General features: G+C 43.1%; 1 protein-coding gene across 4 annotated transcripts in view; it reads left to right on the top strand.

Annotated features, from left to right (window-relative positions):
• LOC128340191 (phosphatidylinositol 3,4,5-trisphosphate 3-phosphatase TPTE2-like) overlaps window positions 1–23641 on the top strand; it is a 40671-nt gene that overhangs the window by 15144 nt on the left and 1886 nt on the right. For all 4 annotated transcript variants that reach the window (XM_053285056.1, XM_053285058.1, XM_053285059.1 and 1 more), the window contains 13 exons: window positions 519–638; window positions 2161–2260; window positions 5613–5676; window positions 11213–11277; window positions 12954–13014; window positions 14665–14746; window positions 15058–15146; window positions 17741–17802; window positions 19749–19829; window positions 20176–20281; window positions 20477–20574; window positions 22083–22175; window positions 22648–22718. In XM_053285056.1, the coding sequence (XP_053141031.1) occupies window positions 519–638; window positions 2161–2260; window positions 5613–5676; window positions 11213–11277; window positions 12954–13014; window positions 14665–14746; window positions 15058–15146; window positions 17741–17802; window positions 19749–19829; window positions 20176–20281; window positions 20477–20574; window positions 22083–22175; window positions 22648–22718 (1092 nt within the window). The remainder of the gene's footprint in view (window positions 1–518; window positions 639–2160; window positions 2261–5612; window positions 5677–11212; window positions 11278–12953; window positions 13015–14664; window positions 14747–15057; window positions 15147–17740; window positions 17803–19748; window positions 19830–20175; window positions 20282–20476; window positions 20575–22082; window positions 22176–22647; window positions 22719–23641) is intronic.

The raw sequence follows: 23641 nt of genomic DNA, 5'->3' as shown, positions 1-23641 counted from the left end.
CAAAAGGTGGGAGATGAGCACCATATGGATCCTTCTAGGAGAGAGTTTTGCAGTTGGGTGCATGCATAGAAAAGGCACTGTCCTACATGCAAAACAAATGAATCCAAGCATGCATCGGCACATGGAGCAGAGTGCTCCTGGAAGATCTTGTAAGGTGGGTACATTCCACTGGGGCTTCCAAGCCAGAATGTGAAACAACAGTTTGAAGTTGCTTCATATATTGAAGAATGCTTATTTTTGTGAACTGCCTAGAGGCTTTGCAGTCAGGTGGTATATAAAATAAATAAATAAAATATATTCTGGTTTGAAAGCCAGGCTAAATCAGTTTCTGGTGCACAAGAGTTTGTTGACATTCTCTCTCCTCTTCTGCTCTATGGCACTGAGGAGTGAGTGCACAGGAGAGTTAGACAGGTGTAGTGTGAAACAAAGGTTTCTTTCTGTTCCAGCCCATAGTTGTCATGCCATATTGTTGAGTTAAATGTTTTTCCTTTATGTCCTTGTTTGTCTTTATATTTCAGTTTCAGAAAGTATTTCTATTCCATGCTAAATACTCTAGATTGCATCATCGTTGTGGGCACTCTGCTTATCAATATGATGTATACTTTTTCTGATTTAAGTGGATTAAGCCAGATTCCAAGGTAAGGAGAATGCAGTGTCTTCCCACAGTCTAAGATGTCTAGTTTGCTGTTGAAATTGAGTGGTGGGGGGCCCATGGAAAATGCAAACCTACTCCTTAAAAAATGCCTGATGTTGAGTAGAATAAGGCCACTGTCTCCAACAGGTACTGGATGATCACATCAGGCCTCCAGCTGTATCTCTGCCTCTCTTTGTGTTTAAGCTCAATTCTACTGTTTCAAAGTTTTGGTTTTTAAAAAAGATGTAACTACTTGTGTGCAATCTTTTCATCTTGCCCTCTCCCATAATACTATTCCTTCCATGCCATTCCTTGCTGTTCCTGTTCCTGTTCCTGTTCCATGCTATTTGGCTCGTATTAACTGTCCTCTTGGAACATGGTGGCAAGGGCTAGACACCAATAACAACCTAAAATGTCAGATGTACAAGACAAATGAGGGTTCTGTGGTGGTAGAACTAGAGTAGGGATGGTCTGCCTGACTGTGTTTGACCCTGAGGTGAAAGCTTGTGCTCGAATAACTTCTGTTGGGAAGAGGCATATGTCAAGCTTTCTCAGCACTGAGACAGATCCATGACCTATGCCAGGGGTCTGTCCAGAGGACAGTATACAAGTTCAGAATACTTCTAGACTTGTGAACTACCGTAAATGTTCCTGCACTATAAGGGAGGATATGGTGAGCTGTAAAATAACTAAAATCTAAATTCTGAGTGGTTGCTTCTTACTCTTCTTTGAACATATTCAAAACTGATATAAATGAATGGTACATTTATTGTTTTGAAATGGTGGAAGAATTAAAGGGAAATTGTTGCCTCCACAAGAATCCTAACAAGTATAAATTGCCACTTCCTCTTCATCCATGGTAAGATCTAGTTGAGTATGGTTCTCACAAGTTGGGATGTCCACTACCCTGCAGACCACACAGGGTTTTGAAACGGGTAATGTACTGACTTGCCATGTCTGACGTTCATAAACCCATTCATCTAGAAATGCCTGTAGAGTTGTAACTATACTATGCAGGTGTATACAAGCCATAGAAAGCTGCCTTATACCAAGTCAGACGATTGATTTCTCTAGCTCAGTATTGTCTACTGACTGACAGTGGCTCTCCAAGGTTTCATGCCCTACCTGGAGATGCTATGAATTAAACATGAGACCTTCTGCATAGAAAGCAGATGCTCTGCTACTGAGCTACAACTCTGTTCTTTTCAGGGATTTTGCTTCTGGGTAGAATATATAGAGGGAACAGGAATCTGCTAGCTAACTACACATTGATGCACTCCATGGGCATACCTGTTGCTCTTCTTATGTTGCACACTTGCCTGCAGAGGCAAGCATCTTCCTGTGTTCTGGAACCCTGGCTGGCCAGTGCTGATTATTGGGAAAGCGGGGACCAAGGCTACAGAGCACATCTGTACTGAGGGGTGCAGCTATCGGTTGTGGTCCAGTTCCTTCCCCTTCTAAGTACAACAACTGTTGTAAACTGCTGTCTCATCCTAGAGCATGACATGGTTCATTTTTCTGTTCAGAATAGTTAATTTATTTCGAGTCCTGAGGATTATATTTCTGATAAGAATATTTCGACTAGCTTCTGAGAAGGAACGATTGGAAAAAGTGACCCGGAAGATGGTAAGCTGGTTCAGATTACTTCTAGACCTTTGACATGTGAACTACTGCCTACACTTTAAGAGAGGATATGTTGAGCTATAAAATAACTGAATCTATGTTTTGAGTGTGTTGGGATGGGAAAGGAGTCTAGAAGGCTGTACTGATGTTGAGGAACGTTGGTTTGCATTTTCATCAAAGAATTCAATGCTCTTCCTTTGTATGTATTTCCATTGTACAGTTTTAGTTTAATATTGGCAAAATCAGGGTTTCTAGATGCACAGGAATGTGTGAACCATCAAGAGTAGCCATAAGCAAAGCTTTGCATAGGGGCTCAAAGCCTTGCCTCTTGCCCAGCCCAGACCTCCTTAGGTTATGGAGGCCTCCTGCATTTAGTTCTGCATATGTATGTTGTTACACATTTTAATCTGCTACTATGAAGGCTGGAAACTTCTTGTTCTTGACGCTTTCATCTTTGAACCTGAGGATTGTCTGTGCTCTGAACTATGGTCAAGTTCAGATGCAACACTAAACCACTTCTTGGCATTACTAGCACAAGCCTCAGGCTTATTTAATGCATTTATATACCACTCTGTATAAAATCTAAGGGCGGTTTATAGTCAAAACAAACAGCAGTGTACTCCACCCTCCCTTTCATGTTTGAGGGGAGAGGATTTGCCGTTTTCATTACATCTGAAGCAGGCAAATCCCAGTTTGTTCTAGATACAGTTTGTGAACAAGCCAAGATATCAAATCAGGATTAAATCCAGACTTACTCATAACCTCGGGCTAGAACAAACCAGGACCATGTCTTGCTGGTATTTTATATCAGCTTTTGAATAGCATGAGACTTCAAGTCTTGAGCACTTCTAGTCAATGACCCTTCTTGCATTTCAACAAATGCTTTGGCTTTAGTTCAGAGTTTTTTAAAAAGCAAAGTCTTTGCTGAAACCGCAAAAAGCCAGTGTTGTGAGATGGGGCTTCAACCCTGTACCCAGCTACTTATACCCTGAATGCCCTATCTTCACCCCAGATCATCAATCTTATCTTACATGTTACCTCCCCCAAAATGGAGCTTGCCAATTTCCAGGCTCCAGCTTGCCATGGCGATTGACAAACACAACCAGGAGGAGGAGTGAGCAAGTGAGGTGGTGGTGAGTTGCTTCCGCTTCCTTCCAGTTGTGTTGGTCATGAAGCATGCCTGAGCCAGACAGGTGCAATCAGGAAGAGGAAGGAGCAAAGAGGGTGGGAAGTCTGTTCCCTCCACATGGAGCAAAGGGCATTTTTGGAGGTGAGTGGTGGGTCTGTCTCCTTCCTAGAGCAGAGGGCAGGCTGGCTCCTAAAGCCAAAGAGAATTTGTCTGCCCTAAAATGTATTTAAAAGCAACAATCCAAGGATTTATGCAAAATGTCTGCATACCTGCACAGCTTGGGCATAAAGCTTCTCTGAGGGAGGGCAGGATACCTCCTTGTCTCAAGGAGGCAATTATTAGACTGCTGTTGAAGAGGCCTACATTACATCCCTCAGAATTGGACAATTATAGGCCTGTCTCAATCTCCCATGACTGGACAAGCTGATCGAGAGGGTAGTGGCATCTCAGCTCCAGGCTGTCTTGGAGGAAGCGGATTATCTGGACCCATTTCAAACTGACGTTCGGGCAGGCTGTGGAGTTGAGATGGCCTTGATGCGCTTGTTGGATGATCTGTTGATCTTTTGGATCTCTTGACGGCTTTCGATACCATCAGCCATGGTATCTTTCTAGGGCACCTGAAGGGGCTGGGAGTGGGAGGCACAGCTTTTCAGTTGTTCTGCTCCTACCTCTCAGGCAGATTCCAGATGGCGTTGCTTGGAGTTTGTTGCTCTTCAAAACAAGATCTCTGGTATGGGGTCCCGCAGGGCTCCATATTGTCTCCAATGTTTTTTAATGTCTACATGAAACTGCTGGGAGAGATCATCAGGAGATTTGGTGCAGGGTGTTATCAGTATGCTGATTTATTTTATTTATTTATTTTACATTTTATATCCTGCTCTTCCTCCAAGGAGCCCAGAGCGGTGTACTACATACTTAGGTTCCTCCTCACAATAACCCTGTGAAGTAGGTTAGGCTGAGAGAGAAGTGGCTGGCCCAGAGTCACCCAGCTAGTATCATGGCTGAATGGGGATTTGAACTCGGGTCTCCCCGGTCCTAGTCCAGCACTCTAGCCACTAGACCACACTGGCTTCTTGGGTGATGACACCCAAATATATTTCTCCATGTCAGCTTCATCAGGAAATGGCCTAACTTCCCTAAATACCTGTCTGGAGGCAGTAATGGGCTGTATGAAGGAGAACAAACTGAGGCTGAATCCAAGCAAGATGGAGGTACTCATTGTGTGAGGTCAAGACTTAGGAAGTAGTTTAGATCTACCTGTTCTGGATAGGGTTGCATTCCCTTGGAAAGAGCAGATACATAGTCTGGGAATACTTCTGGATCCAAACCTCTCCCTGATTTCTCAGGTTGAGACAGTGGCCAGGAGTGCTTTCTATCAGCTTCGGCTGATTAGCCAGCTGTGTCCATTTCTGGAGATAAACAACCTTAAAACAGTGGTGCATATAATGGTAACATCCAGGCTTGACTACTGCGAAGCACTCTGCATTGGGCTGTCTTTGTATGTAGCTCGGAAACTGCAATTGGTACAGAATACAGCAGTCAGGTTGGTCTCCAGGGTTGCCCAAAGAGATCATATTACACCCTTTTTAAAAGAACTACATTGGCTGCCAATAAGTTTCCAGGTGAAATACAAAGTGCTGGTCGTCATCTATAAAGCCCTAAACAGCTTTGGTCCGAGGTATTTAAGAGAGCGTTGCTTTCTTCATCAACCCCTGGGGAGGTCCATTTGCGGTTCAGTTGGTGGTGACTCGAGACAAGGCCTTTTCTAGAGTTTCCCCGGGACTCTGGAACGCGCTTCCTAACAAAATTAGAGTTCCCCCTTCCCTGAATGTTTTTAAGAAGGTTCTAAAAACATACCTGTTTAATCATGCTTTTTAGTTTATAGTTTTAAAGCTTTGGTGTTAGAGTTTTTATTGTATTTTAAATTGTTTTAATTATGTTAATGTTTTAATGGTTTTATATTGTGAACCACCCAGGGACTTTTTTGTATGGGGTGGTATATAAATGTACTAAATGAAGCATGCACCTCATGCCTTGAGATCTATGCTGCTTTTCCATATAGGATAGCAAAGGCAGCCTTGGAAGAAAATGCTGCTCTATTGGTTAAAACTAAAATATCTAGCATTGTACCTTGGCATGATTTTATTTTCTAGGTTCATGACTGGCTTATTGGTTTGCTAATTCCTTCTCTTCTCCCCCGCCCCACTTTTTTTTCTGGGCTGGCAGGTCTCTGAAAATAAAAGGCGCTATGTGAAAGATGGCTTTGATTTGGACCTAACTTATATCACAGGTGTGTACAATTTGCTGGCAGTGGGGAGGACCTGGCTAATATAGAATTGTCATAGGAGCCAGCAGAAATCCAGGCAGCACAGAAGTCTGGAAGAAAAGTGTGCGTGTATGTCTTAGTTCATGGAGGATTCCCCTTGCTCTGTTCCCCTCTGGCCTTGAGGTCCAGGGTCAGCTACCCACTGTGGAGACGTGCTAGTGCATATCCTCTTCTTAGCTGCTGCTTCTCTGTTAGGGGTGGAAGAAGAGTGAGAGAATGCAGAAGCCAGTTGTCTTAGGCAGTTAAAGTCTAACCACATGTAGCAGGATAGCCAGAGTTCTAAAAGACACGTACTATAATCAAATTCTCAGCAGCAGAGAGGCACCATCCCTTCCCTTGCTCCCTCTCTTTGCTCTTGAACTGACCTTGTATATAGATTTGTCCCTGTGCTTTTTCTCTGGGTAGAATACTCTTGCCCCGTTAGTAACCCATCAAATAACCGAATGAAAAGGTGCTCACACTGGCAGTGGACAGAAGTGAAATATTGATATTACTAGCTGACCCACACAGAGCATCTGTGCGCTCTTTGGGGCCAGCTGTCCCCCCATCCTGCCCCACTCTCTCTTGCCCCCCTCCCCTCCCCCTGCCCCACTCTTTCCCCCTCCCCTCCCCCCTTCCCTACGCTCGCCACAGGCTGCCCCAGCCCCACTCACTTCCTCACTTCAGATGGTTCCTTGAGCTATGTTGATACATTACTCATCAGAATGTTTTCACTTGTCAGGCATCACTCTTCACTTGTTACAGACTAGTAGATTTCCTGAGCCCTGCTGAGAACCAACAGACTGGACAACCTTGGGCAAGGCTTAGTAGTGTAAAAAAAAAAATGCTCTGAAGATAAAAGAATCTTGGGTAGCAGATGATGGGGAAAACTCCTCCCTGAGGCCTTCAAGAATTACTACCAGTCAGTGTAGCCTCCATTAGGCTAGATAGACCAATGGCCCAACTTGGTGTAAGAAAGCATCATATAAGGTTATACAGAACCTCTCCAGAGTTGGTAGTATATTCACAATTGTTGCAGGGGACCCAGATGTGTCCCCACAAAGCATCCCCCCTATTGTAGTGCTACTGTGCTTTCCCATATCAGACAGTAATGTGTTGTCACTGGAAAGGTTTTTCCCCCAGCTGTTACGCCTTTCCTATTACAAGCTCTGTGGTTGGATGAGTATTTGCAGGGATATGACTAATGACTTAATATTGCTTCTCCTGCTGCCATTTTGTGAAAGACTTATTTTGTGGGTGGCCATGAACTCTTCTGCTGTGCTGCCATGGAATACTAGTCTCTTCTCGTAAAAGTTTTTTTTTTTAAAGCAGTGAACTCTAGCCCAAGGTTCTGAGCACCCTGCTATGCAAAGCCTGTCCCTCTCTTAAAAGGTTAGAATATCAGCATGACAATCCACACCTACATCCATCCATTGTGTAGGACAAGTTCTTATGCTGTGACTACTAGTGCTACATTGGAATATTTTTTCTTTTTTACAGTTTAGAATGGTCTGTGGAACAACTGAGGCGGTACCTTTTTTTTTTTTTTTTTTTAAATTGGGTGAACTGAATTTTTGGGTTTGAATTGCCTATTAAACATAGAACTTCTGCCTAGACTGCTTTTTGCTGGCTGAGTCCTTGGAACAAAGGAGTGAGAGTGGGCCTGTAGCTCAGTGACAAAGTATCTGCTTTGCATGCAGAAGGTCCCTAGTTCAACCCGTGGCATCTCCAGATAAAGGGTTGGGAAAGATTCTTTCCTGGAAAGCTGCTGCCAGTCAGTGTAGACAATACTGAGCTAAATGGACTCAGGGGCGTAGCAAGGTTGGAGTGGGCCCAGAGACAAGATTTTAAAATGCCCCCTCCTCCCACTGAAGCTCAGCTCATGAAGTAAAGAAATCTTAAATGAGGCTGAATAGTGGTAACAAAAAGCATAGTAAAATGTCTGTCTGTCTATCTGTCTATCTCCTATGTGCCACAATAGAACTTCATCCTAAATTGGACGATGTAAGTCATTTAATGGTACTAGAGAAAGACATGCTGTTCTGGTAGCTCCAAGTCTTAACACTCACATCAGTTTCGGAGGATGAATACAACTGAAAGAAGCCCAGGCGGGTGCCTGGCTGGGGGAGTCAGTCATGTGACTTGCCTCTGCTGGCACCCCCCCACCCCCGGCAGTGGTATCTCAGACAACTGTCTTCCCTTGCCCTATCATAGTTATGCCCCTGGTCTGACTTGGTATAAAGCAGCTTCTTATGAAAGGCTTGTGCACTGTCCATAGATACCTTGATCTATCTAGTTCAGTGTCTTCTTCAGTTCCCCCTTGAGCTGATATGCCTTGCTGTTTCAAGTTTGCATAAGGTTATTGCCTTGTTACCACCTTTGCAGTGGTCGATGTTGTGCCTTATGGCAGAAACATACTTGCCAGCCTGTTGCTGCTTGTGTTGGTCATAAGTCCTGTTGCTTAGTAATATTAATGGCAAACTGCCCATGTCATTTTCACAGTATGCCCTCCTCTTGACTGCTTTCAATCATTAATCCAGCCTTTTAAAAAAAACACAACACTTTGACAGAGCACATATTAAATACTGAACATAGCCTAAAAGGTCATATTTGTGCTTTTGAGGGTCATGTGTAGAAAATGTCAAATTGGGGAAAGTTTATATATTAATAGCATAAGCTGATACATAATAGTATCCATATCATTTTCAACATGGCTATTGCAGGTTTAGCTACTGCTAGAAAAATGCTAATGCAGTGTTAACCTGGAAAGATAGGAAGTTGCTTGCTGTACTGCAAGTCCACTCAGTGCTGGCCCATGGCATTTTGCTTCTTGAAGCAAGTAATAAATGGTGCCCCCTCCCCTCTCTCTCTCTAACTGTACCCCCAATTTCTTCCTTTCATATGTCTTCCCTTTCCCAATGGAAAAGAGGATGATGAACACCACTTTGCTTTCCTCCTTCTGCCATTCGTGGGAAGTTGTTTTGTGGGGGAAGGAGCGGGGGCTGCTGTACTACCCTTGAAAACTGTCCCACAGTCTACTGTTTGAAGCAACCTGCTGCATGGTACGGCAGGCCCAGGATCCACTCCATGCTCTTCTGTTAATCCTGGCATATCTGAATCTGTCCTGGGTCCATGAAGAATCTTACACTTGCCATAGGATTTGTTCTGCATGAGTGTATCGCCATGTCCTCTTAAGAAGTTCAGGGCAATGCATATGGGAGCAGCTATCTCATTTTTGCCTTTATAAGAACCACATGAACTAGGTTATGAGGCCCAAGGAGTTGGATCAATCTTGGGTTCAAGTGCGGTTCAGAGAGGTTTGTTTCAGTGAATAGGACTTTGCCATTGGAATAGAACATTACTCTGCTGCCTGCCTGAACAAAGAGGTGCCTTTTCAAGTAGTGGCTGTCTTAGATTTAGCAGGGCGAGAGTAACTGTCCCTTTTAACCCAACACAGTGGCCATCCCAGTAGCTGTTGCTGGGGTCTCCCTCTTCAGCTCATGAGCCCCTTTGGAACAGAGAATCATTTTCTCATACCTTTTGCTATGTTCGCTTTGACAACTTCTTTGCTGAAAAGGTAGGGGTTTGTGTGGGTGAGTGGGATAGAGTAACCTAAAATATCTTGGTTGCCTAGGACAGGCAAGTGGTAAATGGTTCATCTAAACCAGGGATTCTCAGTGTTGGGTCCCCAGGTGTTATTGGACTTCAACTCCCATAATCCCCAACCAAAGGTCACTGGGGCTAGGGATTATGGGAGTTGAAGTCTAATAACATCTGGGGACCCAACGTTGAGAATCCCTGATCTAAACCAAAGAGTTGGGGGAGGGGGAGTGATAAACCTGAACCAGAAATGAGCCCTCATTTTTCATAGTTCAACTCCCTGAAGTCAGTAGCTGACAGCCAGATTGAATTACCCATGGGTTGTCCCATTAGTTTTAATGAGATTAATTAGTCATGACTAATTTGTCTGCTCATTCATGAGTCATTTACAGGTAAAACTCAGAAAATTAGAATATCGTGCAAAAGTCCATTAATTTCAGTAATGCAAATTAAAAGGTGAAACTGATATGAGACAGACGCATTACATGCAAAGCGAGATAAGTCAAGCCTTAATTTGTTATAATTGTGATGATCATGGCGTACAGCTCATGAAAACCCCCAATCCACAATCTCAAGAAATTAGAATATTACATGGAACCAAGAAGACAAGGATTGAAGAATAGAACAATATCGGACCTCTGAAAAGTATACAGTGTACTGTGCTTGATTGGCCAGCAAACCCACCTGACCTGACCCCATAGAGAATCTATGGGGCATTGCCAAGTGAAGGATGAGAGACATGAGACCAAACAATGCAGAATTGCTGAAGGCCGCTAATGAAGCATCCTGGTCTTCCATAATACCTCATCAGTGCCACAGGCTGATAGCATCCATGCCACGCCTCATTGAGGCAGCAATTGCTGCAAAAGGGGCCCAAACCAATTACTAAATACATATGCATGCTTATACTTTTCAGAGGTCCGATATTGTTCTATTCTTCAATCCTTGTCTTCTTGGTTCCATGTAATATTCTAATTTTCTGAGATTGTGGATTTGGGGTTTTCATGAACTGTATGCCATGATCATCACAATTATAACAAATTAAGGCTTGACTTATCTCGCTTTGCATGTAATGCGTCTGTCTCATATATCAGTTTCACCTTTTAATTTGCATTACTGAAATTAATGGACTTTTGCATGATATTCTAATTTTCCGAGTTTCACCTGTAGTTTTCATGCCAGCCATTGACTTGCCCAAGTGAGCTGCCCATTGAGTTTTATTTATTTCTTGTTAAATTTTTAAACCGCCTTTCATTGAAATCTCAAGGTGGTTTACAATACACACTTGAATATTAAAAAAATACAAATCTAATTAAGTTTTTAAAACATGTACAATATAACCATAAGATACAAAGCAGCAGCAGCAAAACACTCCTGTAAAAGCCTGGGTAAAAAGCCAAGCTTTTGCTTGCTTTCCAAAAACAGTGATAGAGACTGGGAAGTGGATGCCTACTGGGAGAGCATTCCAAAATTTTTGTGACTAGTTAGGGATTTGAACCTAGTTCTCCTTGGTCAAAGTCCAATATTATCTGTGATGATATTCAATTGTGCTATTGTAATCCACACCACAATTTTAAAATAAGATGGAAGTATGACAATTTTAGCACCCTTTTGCAGCATGTATAGTGCTAAAAGAACTTGGATGTCTGTTTAGATAACGGAGTATATGCATAGACTTTGCCTCAGTTTGGAAAACTGTGCTTTCTGAGTCTTCAGAACAAGTTAAGAGGGTAGCCTAGAATAAGCAAGAATTGTTTAGTTCAGAGGTTCTTGAGGATGGGTGCCTAAATTCTCAAAAACCTAATTTGGCTGTACACACAGACTTGTGGATTTAATTGGAATATTTTGTGCTATAAAATAGCAAATACATTCATGGTTTCAATTACTGTATGCTTACTATAGCTCTCTGTTACCTCCTCAGCTCGTGTTATAGCAATGTCCTTTCCGTCTTCTGGGCAGCAGTCTTTCTACAGGAATCCAATATCGGTAACCTAAACACTGAAATACTGTGCAATTAGCATGTGGCCTTATTCCATATCTTCATACAACATGACTTATAGGTTTGGCTACTGCTGGTAAAGTGCTGACAGTAGTGGTACTACAAGAAAGACTCTGGCTTGGAAAGGCTCTTATCTTGCTAAGGTTACTTTGTAGAATAAAGAATTATTATTATTATTATTATTATTAATTCAATTTCTGTACTGCCCTTCCAAAAATGGCTCAGGGCAGTTTACACAGAGAAATAATAAATAAATAAGATGGATCCCTGTCCCCAAAGGGCTCACAATCTAAAAGAAACATAGAACAGACACCAGCAAAAGTCACTGGAGGTACTGTGCTGGGGGTAGATGGGGCCAGTTACTCTCCCCCTCTAAATAAAGAGAATCACCACGTTAAAAGGTGCCTCTTTGCCAAGTTAGCTGGGGCTTAGAATGTCAGAGTAGGTCATTGTTCATGCCTGTGGCTTTTCTTTAGTCCTTAGCTACAAGTCCATCTTTGTATGAATTAAGCATCTAAACATTGGGTCCTTAGGGATACGGCTTACTAACAATGGTAGAAGCTAAGCCTTCAAACTACCTGTTCAATGAATCAATCCACTTATCAACTAAAGCTTTAATGAGATTAAATCCATCTGTTTCCAAACAAATTGGGGCCAAGAGTGGAATGGCATACCCCCAGTGGCCACAAGGTACTGGCTGCTATCTCTTCATTCCACATTTGTGTGTGTGTGTGTGTGGGGAGACACTTAAGATTCCTCTAGTTCACACACAAAGTATGGCTCAGTTCAGGTGATCCAACAAATCAGTGCAGAGCTGTAAGTGAGCAATCTCTCAGATCACATTTCTTTGTGGTGTTCCTCAGACCCAGGAGCTGTGGCTTAACTATAATTAAATGAACAAGTATTTTTCCCTGCAGACACGCAAACGGAGGAGGGAGCACATGGACAGAGCTCCTTAGGCTCACATTGCAGCAAACCATGGCTTGTTGGGTTGTCTGAACTAGGCCTAAGTATCTTCCATTTTAGGGAGAAATTACTGTGAATGTCCAGCAATTGTGAACAGGCAATAAAGTGCAGTTGATATCGGTGACAAGATTCTTATTTCCTGTAATGCAGATAGTTTGAAACACTCTTGCTGTGGTTGGTTGCTTAATAGGCGATCTTTGGTATGCTAGATTCCCAAACTTATGAACAAGAGACCATTAAAGTTCTTTCATTCTGGTAAGAAGTTTTTAATTAAAGGAAGGGCATAACTTCTCGTAAAATTTCATAAAGTCCGCAAAGGGGCCTGCATTGAAGATTTGATAGTGTAGTGACTTGTTAAATGTACTTGACATAATTTGAATAAGAGCCAGATCTGGGGATGGCAGGGATATAAACTATTGGAACAGGTGGCATACATATCATTAGACAGACACATTTTTTCTAAAGTTTTAGCCTTTTATAATGAACTTGTATATCCAGTTCCTGTGATGCATAAATAGTAATCTGTTGGAGGCTTATTCAGTAGCTTATCAGATGCTAAGCATCCCTAAATTATTATCTTGGTAGCATCTACATATGCCCATATACAGATCATATACAATACATTTGCACTGAAGGCTGATTTCCCCAAATTTCAGTATTTCAAACACTTTGAATATCTTACTTGTGTCATTCATAGGAAGTTGCAAGGTTCTTGGATACAAAACATGAAGGCCACTACAAAGTCTACAACCTTTGCAGTAAGTGTCTGCTTAGTTCTACTATGCAATTCTAAACCTTCACTAGGGAGTAAGCTCCCTTGAACATCATAGGAATTACTTAGTAAATATGCAGGGGACTGTGCTGTAAATGTATATTTGGACACATTAGTTTGTAAAAAAAAAAAAATTAATCTGAGCGTATCCCATAATGGTCTTAAGTTGGCCTTGAGAATGTTTTGCTGTGTGCTCTTCACACATCAGTCCTCTAATCCAAAATACCATTGGCCTTCCTCTTGTTCCAACATTGAGTTGTACTTTGAGCAGTTTATTCAACTGGCTTCTTCATACCAAGCTCTGTGACAAAATAAAGGCCTATGGGAATTGGAATGTGGCCACCAAGTCAAATGATGAATCTTTTGGGGCTGAGACAGATAGGTTTACAGCACCAAGAGTTGGCTATTGGGACAGTTTCTGGAAGGAAAGAAAAAGCACTACAGGGTTCATGTTTCCCCATTGGGAACAAAATGGGAAAGAGAAAGCATTTGCCTTTTGCTGCTGCTTTAACTTTATTTTACACTCCCCCAATGGTGACTTGACCTGTAACATATCTTGGTTATCCCTAGAAGATCAGTTGCTTACTTGTTTATGTATGTGTTTCTTTCAGTGGAACAACACAAACCAAGTAAAAGCCACTCATAGCCTCAAGTACTCCTTAACTGCCATAATTTTAATGTAATAGAAAACACAGAAATCCCAGTTTCATACTGTTGTATTCATGAATATGATAATATGGATGTGCAAGCTCTTATCTTCTCCAAACTCTTACTACAAAGCAGGGCTCCAGCACCAGAGACAGGTGATTCTTCCCAGCCCTTCATAGGTACAATCAGTCAAGATGTGCAAGCAAAATACAGCTACTGAATCTGTTTGTTTTTATGTATTTATTTTATACTGTCTGATATAGACATCTCTAGGCAGTGTACACAATCCAAATTATAATATATATTTTTTAAAAACCGTCCACAGAATAAAAACGATTAAACAATCCAGAATGAAATAATTAAAATTTGGATAAAAACAATTAAACTGTTTAAAATTTTAATTTAAAAGCCTGAGAAAACAAGTGTGTCTTAAGGGTCTTTTAAAAAGCAGTTAGAAATTTTGACTTATTTTGACAGGGAGTGCATTACAAAGCCCTGGGGCAGCCACAGAGAAGGCCCACCCCTGAGTCACCTCCAGATAAACTGGTGGCAACTGGAACTGGAACTCTGCAGATGATTTTAATAGGCGGCAGGGTTCATAGCAAAGAAGGTGGTTTCTTAAATACTCTGGACCGAAGCCATTCAGGGCTTTATAGGTAATGACCAGCACTTAGTATTTTGCTCGGAAACACATAGGCAGCCAGTGCAGTTCTTTCAGAATTGGTGTTAAATGTTCACTTCATGTTGTCCCAAAGACCCACTTGGCTGCTGCATTCTGTTGTAGTTTCCAAACTATGTACAAAGGCAGCCCCACGTAAAGTGCATTTCAGTAGTCAAGCCTGGAGGTCACCAGCATATGTACTACTATTTTAAGGTGATCTACCTTAATTTTAATCTTTAATTTACCTTAAGGTTGCTGAATCTTCCCATGAGAACCTTGGGGTCCACTGATTAAATACTTTAATACTTGTATCTTCTTTTTCTGCAGGTGAAAAGGGCTATGACCCAGTGCTCTTCCATTACAGGGTAGAGAGGATATTTATTGATGACCACAATGTTCCAACTCTAGAGTAAGTAACCTATGAAGATGGTGTCCTGTGTGTGTATTCTATGAGAGAACTTGCCACCTAATAATTTAAGTGGGCCTGTAAGACAAGCTCCAATTGTCTGAAACCTCCAAGTTTCTCTAGTTTGTGAGAAATGGGAATTTGGATCAAAATTAAATAGTGTCAATGTCTTGTCATGTAAATGACATGGAAAGAAGCAATTCCTGAGCCTGATAAAGTATGACATTACTGCTTCTGAGGAATAAAAGGTCATGTGTTAATTCTCAAGTGGCTCAGAGGAATATTTCACTTCAATGTTCTTTCTTTCCATTAAGGGACATGCTAAAATTTACTGCCAGTGTGCGAGATTGGATGCAACAGGACAGCCGTAATATCATAGCAATACACTGTAAAGGCGGAAAAGGTAAGTCAAGTCAATATCTTTGTAGCAGAAGCATCAGAATGGAGTGTAAAGAGGTTGTTGACTTTACATTGAATTTACATTCAGGAACTGCTTCAAATCTGCTGCATCTGGGTCAAAATATGTGCTTGTTCGGCTTCTGGCGGGGCTTTTCACATTCTAATGTAAGATTGTTACTCTGAAGCTGGAGGTTGACGCACAATGGCAAAACGCTTGCAAGGAGTTGTTGGAGCATGTGGATTAGAGGCCATGCTTCCTGGTCCCTGGCAGTTGTTATGAGATTGCTTCCCTGCATCTTGTTGCATGTACTAATAGTTTAAAAGTAGGCATCAGAGTTCAAGGACGGTAAGGGATTGGTCTTCAGCAGTTTGGATTAAGGAAGTGAAAATTAGCTAAACCTTATTGCTTGTAAGCCCCTTTATTTAAAGAGGGTGAAATAGAAGGTTTTGGCACTTGGAAAGCCCCAAATTTAACACACTATATACCTAAAGATGATGGTAGGGAACAACTGTTTTCTAAATATCAGAAAATGCTACTCAACGAACATTCTGCTCATCCTAGCCACAGAAATCTTGTCTTGAGATTTTTAAAGAACTAGACACAAATTCTGGGAGGTGCCTGGTGTGCCACAGCTATACATCAAGTGTGCTATTGCTCTTCTGTAAGGAGGAGGGTGTTGGCAGGTCTGCTCAGCAGTGTGGTAGTAACCACCCTTTGTGACTATGCTTGGCTTAGAGGAGGGAAATTAGCTTCAAATGGGTGCAGATTGGCAAACAGCTATATTAAAGTTGATCATGATATGGGTGCACTGTTTTCACTGCCTTGAAAACAGAGGTGCTTTACTGAGGGCCTATAGGGGTACAGTACAAGGTGAAAAGATGGGTTTGGGCACCTAGCAAATTAGCTGAAAATTGGCCTTCCCATAAAGGGATTTGCATTCCCTCTGGTAATGCTTTAGGCTGCCTCTAATACACATTAACCATGCAGTAGCGCTGAGGAAGGGGGACAGAGGTTTGGAAGATTCTGAGAGGAAGAGGAAGAAAAACCATTTTCCGTAGCTACCTCTAATCTAGGTGGGATCCTTCTCTCCAAAGATGGCTTGAGCATGAGGCAAAGAGGTGGGCTTCAGGGGAGGTGTAAAAGAGCGATTCCCTCATGGGAGAGGTTTTGATGGTCAAAAAGATGGCCTAAAGGCATGACGTTAGTCTTTTGCGGAAGGCTGAGGGGTTCTATTTTATTGATTTATTTCTGTATACCACCTGATGTGTATCTCTAGCACTCTTACATGATACTTTTAGATCTTTTTCCATGATCTAAAGCTATGGAGGCTCAGTTACACGGGTGGAAGGAAATTGCATTCCATTAGCTTTTGTGTCTATTGTATGCTGGCCTGGTCTTGCCCTGATTCTCTGTATGTGCTCAGGTGCAATCAGAGTGGCATATTAGTCTCACTAATGACCTGAGGGCACCTAATCAAAACAACTATAGTCTCAAATGCAGCAGGCTAAAGCATCTCTTCCAAACAGGCTAAGAAAATGGCTATGTTGCTTGTTCATGAAGTGCATTGGAGCAAGCCTGGTAACAAGGGAGGCACAAGTGTGGAGAAGCTGATCAAAGTCTCCATGTATTCAAACTTGTTGTATCAAGGCCACTATGAGGACTTCATTTTTGACTGACTCTGGCTTACTTTTATGGGGTAGGAGAGAGTCCATAAAACTGGACATTGATTAAGTGCTGTCAAGTCTGTGTTGACTCTTAGCGACCACATAGATAGATTCTCTCCAGGATGATTTGTCTTCAACTTGGCCTTTAAGGTCTCTCAGTGGTGCAGTCTTTGAACTAGGCTTGAAATGCTACCAGTGTGCCCTGAGAGGAAGGCAAGAATGGCTGTGCCCAGGCCAGGGAGCTCTTGTCCTCAGCTCCTGAAAAGACCAACAGCCTGAGATGTTAATCTTCTGTAATTTGCTTCTTTTAATATTGAAAACTGCTTTGGGTGCTTTTGTCAAGGCAGAAAGGCAATATAAAAATGTAGCAAGCAAATAAATAAATAAATACCAAGAGCCAATGAGGATACTGGAATACTGATGCAGTGTGTTCTGACAAGCTGACTAGTCAAGCAATGAGTTTCTATACTGACTGGAGTCTCCAAATGGCCTTGAGGGATAACCTCACATACTGCAATGCAGTGGTCAATGCTTGTTGCTGTAGATGGAAAGAAAGGCGTGACTTTCAGTCTTTCTGAAGATTGCTAGACTATAACTTAGATAAGGAAACTGAAGAATTCCTAGTGACTGAGGTAGCTGCCCGGCTATGCAGTGACAACCCAGGGTTGTGTCCAGTTCTTGCAACTGGTGGTGGTGAATTGCAATGTTAATCCACTAGGTTGACCGGAGATTGATTGTTCCAGTCTGCAAAGGTAATTTGAATGGACTGGTAGGTTTGGAAGGTGGGTTGCAGGCAAAACCAGATGCTCTTCAGATCTGCTGGGAGGCAGTGGGATGTGATGTGGTACAACTGCTCTAGTGGTTCTATTCTTGTTTGTAACCAGGGTCCAACTATGGTGCCTTTAAGTCTTGTCTTTTTCCTTTTTGATGTAGGTAGGACTGGAACTATGGTTTGCACCTGGCTTGTTGATAGTGACCAGTTTGAGAGTGCAAAGGTACAAAAAGTGGGGATCTCCTTTTTGATGCCTGAGATTAAAGCACTTTGGTTCTAAAGTGGCTTCTCTCTATACCTGTGCCAGCTGCCCCCAGCAATGCCCAGTGGAGATTTTCAGTGCAATTTGGCTGGACCAAGTAGTAAGCAACATGCAAACATTGAAGCCACCCACACAGAGAGATGCCAAGTGAAAGGATCTCTCTGCAGCCTCTGTCCAGCCATTGCAGTGTTTGCTATTGTCCTCGGATTAAATTTGTCCAAGTGCTTCACAGGCCAGAAATGAAAATTCTCTTCCTTGGCAGATGGTACTGGCTGCAGAGGCATAACTAGGGAAAATAGCGCCTAGGGCAAGCACTGAAATTGCGCCCCTGTCCAAACAGGACTGATGGGACTTGTAGTCAACAATATCTGGAAATCCCTGTTAAAAGGAACACTATACCATCTAGACATGGTTGTTGATCAAAACCTGAAAATATGAGCCATCTCTGTAAAAGACTTAGAACAACAGTCAGGAGTTATGCGAGGATTCCAAGTGTAATTTTCTCTGTCTCATCTCATTCTTTTTAAAAACCATGACTTTGTCCTAGAGGATCACCTGCCCAAATAGCCACTAGCAAAATAGGGGAAGAAGGTGGTGGGGGGGGTCTATAAACCAGTGAATGATTCCTGCCAGCCTTTGTCTTCTGATGACTGTTGGCTCATGATGGGGTATATGTGCATTCACCACACCAGTGCTTACTTTGACACCAAGAGGGAGGAGGATACATCAGTTTGCCAAACTAGACAGAGGCATTTGCAACAGGAGCAGACAGCCAAGTTCTGCCAGGGCCAAAACCAGCCCCTGCCAGACTAAGAAATCATTGTAATTTGCCCCTTCCTGTCACAAGCAGTGTGCTGTTCTTTTATTATTGACTCTAACTCTCAGATACCCCAGTCATGGATGGAAAATTCAGGGTCAATTTACAAGAGACACATTTTCTACATGGAAGTTTCTTCTGTGCAGGTGTTGTGCAGAAACCCATGTGTAGTGACCGCCAGGGGCATAGCAAGGTTGGAATGGGCCAAGATGAGATTTTAAAATGGGCCCCCAGCCCCTCAAAGTAGGGGTGTGCATGGAACCACCACACTGCGGTCCGGCACTGGGGTGGGGGGTCGCTTTAAGAGCAGCGGGAGGGTTTACTTACCCCTCCCGCCACTTTCCCGATGTGGCGCCGTAAAGTTCTGAGTAATTGGGGCGGCAGGATACCTCCCTGCCGCCCCTTCCCCGCTGCTCCTCTGCAAACTTCCCAAGAGTCCTTTGCACACGTGCACGCACGTCTTCACGTCTCTGACGTGCGTGCACGCGCACAAAGGACTCTTGGGAAGTTTGCAGAGGAGCAGCGGGGAAGGGGCGGCAAGGAGGTATCCTGCCGCCCCAATTACTCGGAACTTTACGGTGCCACATTGGGAAAGCGGCGGGAGGGGTAAGTAAACCCTCCTGCCGCTCTTAAAGCGACCCCCCACCCCCGAACCGAACCACCAGGGTCCGGACCGGTCCTGTCCGGAGGCCTTTTCAATGGCCTCCGGACTGGTCTGGGCCCATCTCTACCTCAAAGTCCAGGGCCTCTACACATCCCAGGCCCCCAAGGATTTAAGTCTGATATTTCAAAATATGTATGCTGCCTGGAAATACATTTCACTGAATACACACATGCACACTTCACAGTATATAGTGATATACATTGAGTACTATATATTTGTGCTACTTTTAATGCCTAGAACACACTAGCAACGCTAATTATTAAAATGGGCCCCTCGCTGCAGGAAAGAGGTATGTGTGTGGAGTCTGACTTTTGTGATCAGGAGACAGCAGGGTTTCAATATAAGGTAACAATATGTATTCCATTGGCTTAAAATCAAAACCAGGATATGGGTTTAACTACAGTAACAGGACTCTTCTACTTTTAGGAAAGTTTGGCATACTTTGGTGAGAGGAGAACTGATACAAGTGAAAGCTCCAAGTATCAGGGTGTTGAAACTCCATCCCAGGTAGGAGTTTATGCTGAAGCCCTGCTTAAGATGCAGCAAGGGACTAATGCTGCCTGGTACATGACTGGAACTGAGCTATAGAATTACTGGTGGTGCTTTGGGGCTGCATCTTAGAGTGTCTTCAGTCCAATGAACAACTTACGGCACTGTGGTGGGTCAGAGGAAGCTCATGTCCTAGACCTGGGTGTGTTTTGTGAAATCAAGGTTTATGGCTCTCTTTGTTCCTTGTAGTAAAATGGAGAGGGTGGGTTGTTTTCAGGACTGGACTGGAAGCTTTTCTTGTCATAGGAAAATATTTTAGCTTTCCTTGAGAATATTCTAAAGATGTACTTACATTAAATTACAGAGTAGATATGTTCAATATTATGAAATTGTGAAAAACAAATATGGCCGGACACTCCCACCAGCAAGATCACTGAGAATCAAAAGTGTGAAGATCTACGCTATCTGTGGTAAGCACCTGGACATGTAATGGCATTTCCTGTCCTATTCCCACCCTTCTGCAGTGATCTTGAGTCTGCTTCTTGAGCACAACTTAAAGGGCATGCTTTAATGTCTGTGGCAAAAGACTTAGACCTGAATTCCAAGTTTTTATGCCAGTAATTGTCTTGTTACCACTGTGTGTGTGTTGTGGCTTTTCTCTCTAGGAGTTGGGAAAGGCAATGGGAGTGATCTGAAAATGCAGATATTTATGGGAAAGAAAATAGTATTTCACTGTGTTTGTGGAACCCAAGAGAACTGTAAGGTAAGGGATGTCTATTTGCCCTAGTGGAAACCAGATCACTTCACATGACTGACCACTTTCTATGCAGAGAAAAATGCATTCGTTTTTAGGAGTAGGGAATATAGCCTAAATCTCCCTGCTTTCAGGATACATAGTGGGTAGCCTCATACAGGAAGCAATGAATGCAGCTGCTTTGTTGGATGGTGAGAGCAAAAGAGACTAGTCCGGGACAAAATATGTGCCTCCCCCAACCCCACAAGTAATGATTAAACTCTGTAGAGTTGTTGGAAGTATGCTGGGCATAAGGAAATATTGCCTGTCCTAAAGCTTGGCAATCAGTGGCATATCAAAGGGTCCTTCTGCATGGTCACTCTTGCCCATAATAACAAAGCCACACTCTGGGGGCAATGGTCTTTAATACTGGGAAATGCAAGAACTTGCAGGTAGCATGTGCATGGCAGCTTGTGTAGAATAGTTTGTATGTGTGCATCGCGCACCTCCCGGATATTCTTGTGTTGCAATTGGCAGCAAGTAGCACAACTACTCCACTTTAGAACATAAGAACAGCCCTGCTGGATCAGGCACAAGGCCCATCTAGTCCAGCATCCTGTTTCACACAGTGGCCCACCAGATGCCTCTGGGGAGCCCACAGGCAAGAGGTGTGTGCATGCCCTCTCTCCTGCTGTTGCTCCCCTGCAACTGGTATTGAGAGGCATCCTGCCTCTGAGGCTGGAGATGGCCCACAGCCACCAGACTAGTAACCATCGAGAGACCTGTCCACCATAAATCTAAGCCCCTTTTAAAGCCATCCAAGCTGGTGGCCATCACCACTTTGTCATCAGCCTTGTAATGCTTTTCAGAGGCTATACACTTTTGATTCTCTTTCTTCCTGAACTGGAATGCAGACGAACCCTGCTTAACACAAGAAGGGAGAGTTAAACAGCTGTATAGCTATCCCTCTCCCAGCATATTTTTCTTTTCTCCTGCTCCCCCTGCCCCTATCCCCAATATGTTACATGCCAATAGGATATTGCAAAATACTTGGTTGGGGTTGATAGGAATATCTCGCACAGAATGAAATGCAGTCGGGGAAACCTTTCTTTGAAAGGTTCAAAATGAAATAAAAGCCACCTCTTCCTCTAGTCAGATTCTTCAAGCCCAGCAGAACTTGGAGTGGGTGGTGGTTGTCTTACAGGAATTTTATGAGAATTATTATACTCCTAGGTGCAGTTCCCACAAGTCATAATAGATTAACAGGCACCCAAATCACTGTGTGTACCAGATTGATCGCCACAATGGATGATCTCATTTAATGCTCAGGTGGGGTAGGGGTGCATGTAGAACCTACCTGGCTATTTGCTTGTGGGAGGATTTGTCTGCCAAGCTTCGAAGGGCCACAGTAGTTTCAGGATCGGGTGGGCTCTGCAGGTTGCCCTCAACCTCGATGAAGTTAGCTTCATACTCTTTTTTTTTTTTTTACAAGAATATTTTAGTAAGTGAGAATGAAATGTGCCTTTGTTTTCTTTCAGTTGTTTCTCGATGGTGAGAGAGATTGTGTAGTAATTAGCTTGGAAGGCTGTCCTGTCCTTAGCAACGATGTGAAAATCAGAGTTCACTCTCCTGTGAGTAAAAAGAAAAATCCTTCCATGCTGGTGGTTTCTGCAATCAGTATGAATACACGGTGTTCAATGTGAACACAATTTAGTTCTCTCTGAAACACAAGGTTGACTAAATCCTGCCACTATAAAAATGAATAGTTGTTGCTTATAACCTGCTTTTTGAACCACAGGGTCAAAAAAGCAACGACTGTTCACTTTTATAATGGACTTTTAAAAAACGGCGTTGAATTTGCATTTAAGATGAAGCTCTGGCTTGGAAGCACATTGGGACTGAAATGTGGTTTTCTGATACTTGAGCTAGTAAGGAGGATGCTACCGGAAGATTGCCTTAGTTTCTTGTGCCTTGTTAATGATGAATAAGGCTAAAGAAACTAGTTGGACTTCGAAAAGTACCAGTCGTGGGTAGCTAGGGATCCTCTCCTTGTTCAATGCTATTTCGGGCACTAAATGTAATGACCCTCTTTTTAAAATGTAGGATATTCCGCAAGGCTACGATGACTCTGCTTTCTTCTTCTGGTTCAATACCATCTTCGTAGAAGATAACAGGTATGCTATATTGCGGAAAGAAAGGGCAGACCTGCAGTTGAAAGCCAGGGACGGACTGGGGGCACTGAGAGGGCGGTGGAATGTATGTGGGGAGGGCGCTGGGCTTTGAGCAGAATGGGCTCTTAAGGGTGGGAGTAGGGGCGCAGGGGCGCCCCGTGAGTGCTTTATGCCCTGTTGCCCTGTGGGCCAGTCCGAGCCTGTTGAAAGCTAATATGTCCCCTAATCTTTGGCCAGCTTAAGAACTGGCAAGAGACAGGCTTGATATTTTACAAAGGGTTAGCAAGAAGTTACCACTAGCAAGAGGCAGGCTTTGCTCTCTTCTGTGAGGCAACATGTTTTTATGAATGAAACATACCCCAGAAGGAAGAAAGCAGAGCCTGCTCTTTGCTAGTGGTCACTCACAGGTGTAGCATAGTGGCTGAGCTATGACTCTGGAACTCTCCAAATCTGTCGGGCATGGATTTGCTAGATGGCTGCTCCCTCTCAGCCTCTGCACCCCAGTTTAATATTGGGGTGCTAATACTTGCTTACTTTACTTAGTGGTGAGTTTTACAAGATGATGCAAGTGCTTTGGACACTTAAAACCACTAGTCAAGTGCTTATTAAGGCTGCATAGAGAGATACCTCCCTCTCGCAGCAGATACAAGCATTTTTTTGTTTTGTGCTTTGCTGCTGCTGCTTCTCATCTTATTCCTCTACTGCTAAATGTTCCCCGTGTGAACTTTTGCATAACCCTCCCATGATGGTTAGAATAGCCTCCCCCCGCCCCGCCCCAGGCACCCCGCATATTTCTCTGTCAATGTCTTTTGGAGCATTTAAAAGGCCAGTCTGGATTTTTAAAAAACTTAATGCACTACTCTAGGCAAGGGGGAGGGGCAGGAAAGTGACACTGTGATTGGCATGTAATACTCTGCACAGCTGTT

The sequence above is a fragment of the Hemicordylus capensis genome, chromosome 1 (genome assembly GCF_027244095.1).
Source record: "Hemicordylus capensis ecotype Gifberg chromosome 1, rHemCap1.1.pri, whole genome shotgun sequence".
In the NCBI taxonomy this organism is placed as follows: domain Eukaryota; kingdom Metazoa; phylum Chordata; class Lepidosauria; order Squamata; family Cordylidae; genus Hemicordylus; species Hemicordylus capensis.
Note: the sequence above shows the minus strand (reverse complement) of the source record. Positions and strands in the feature narration are given on the sequence as shown.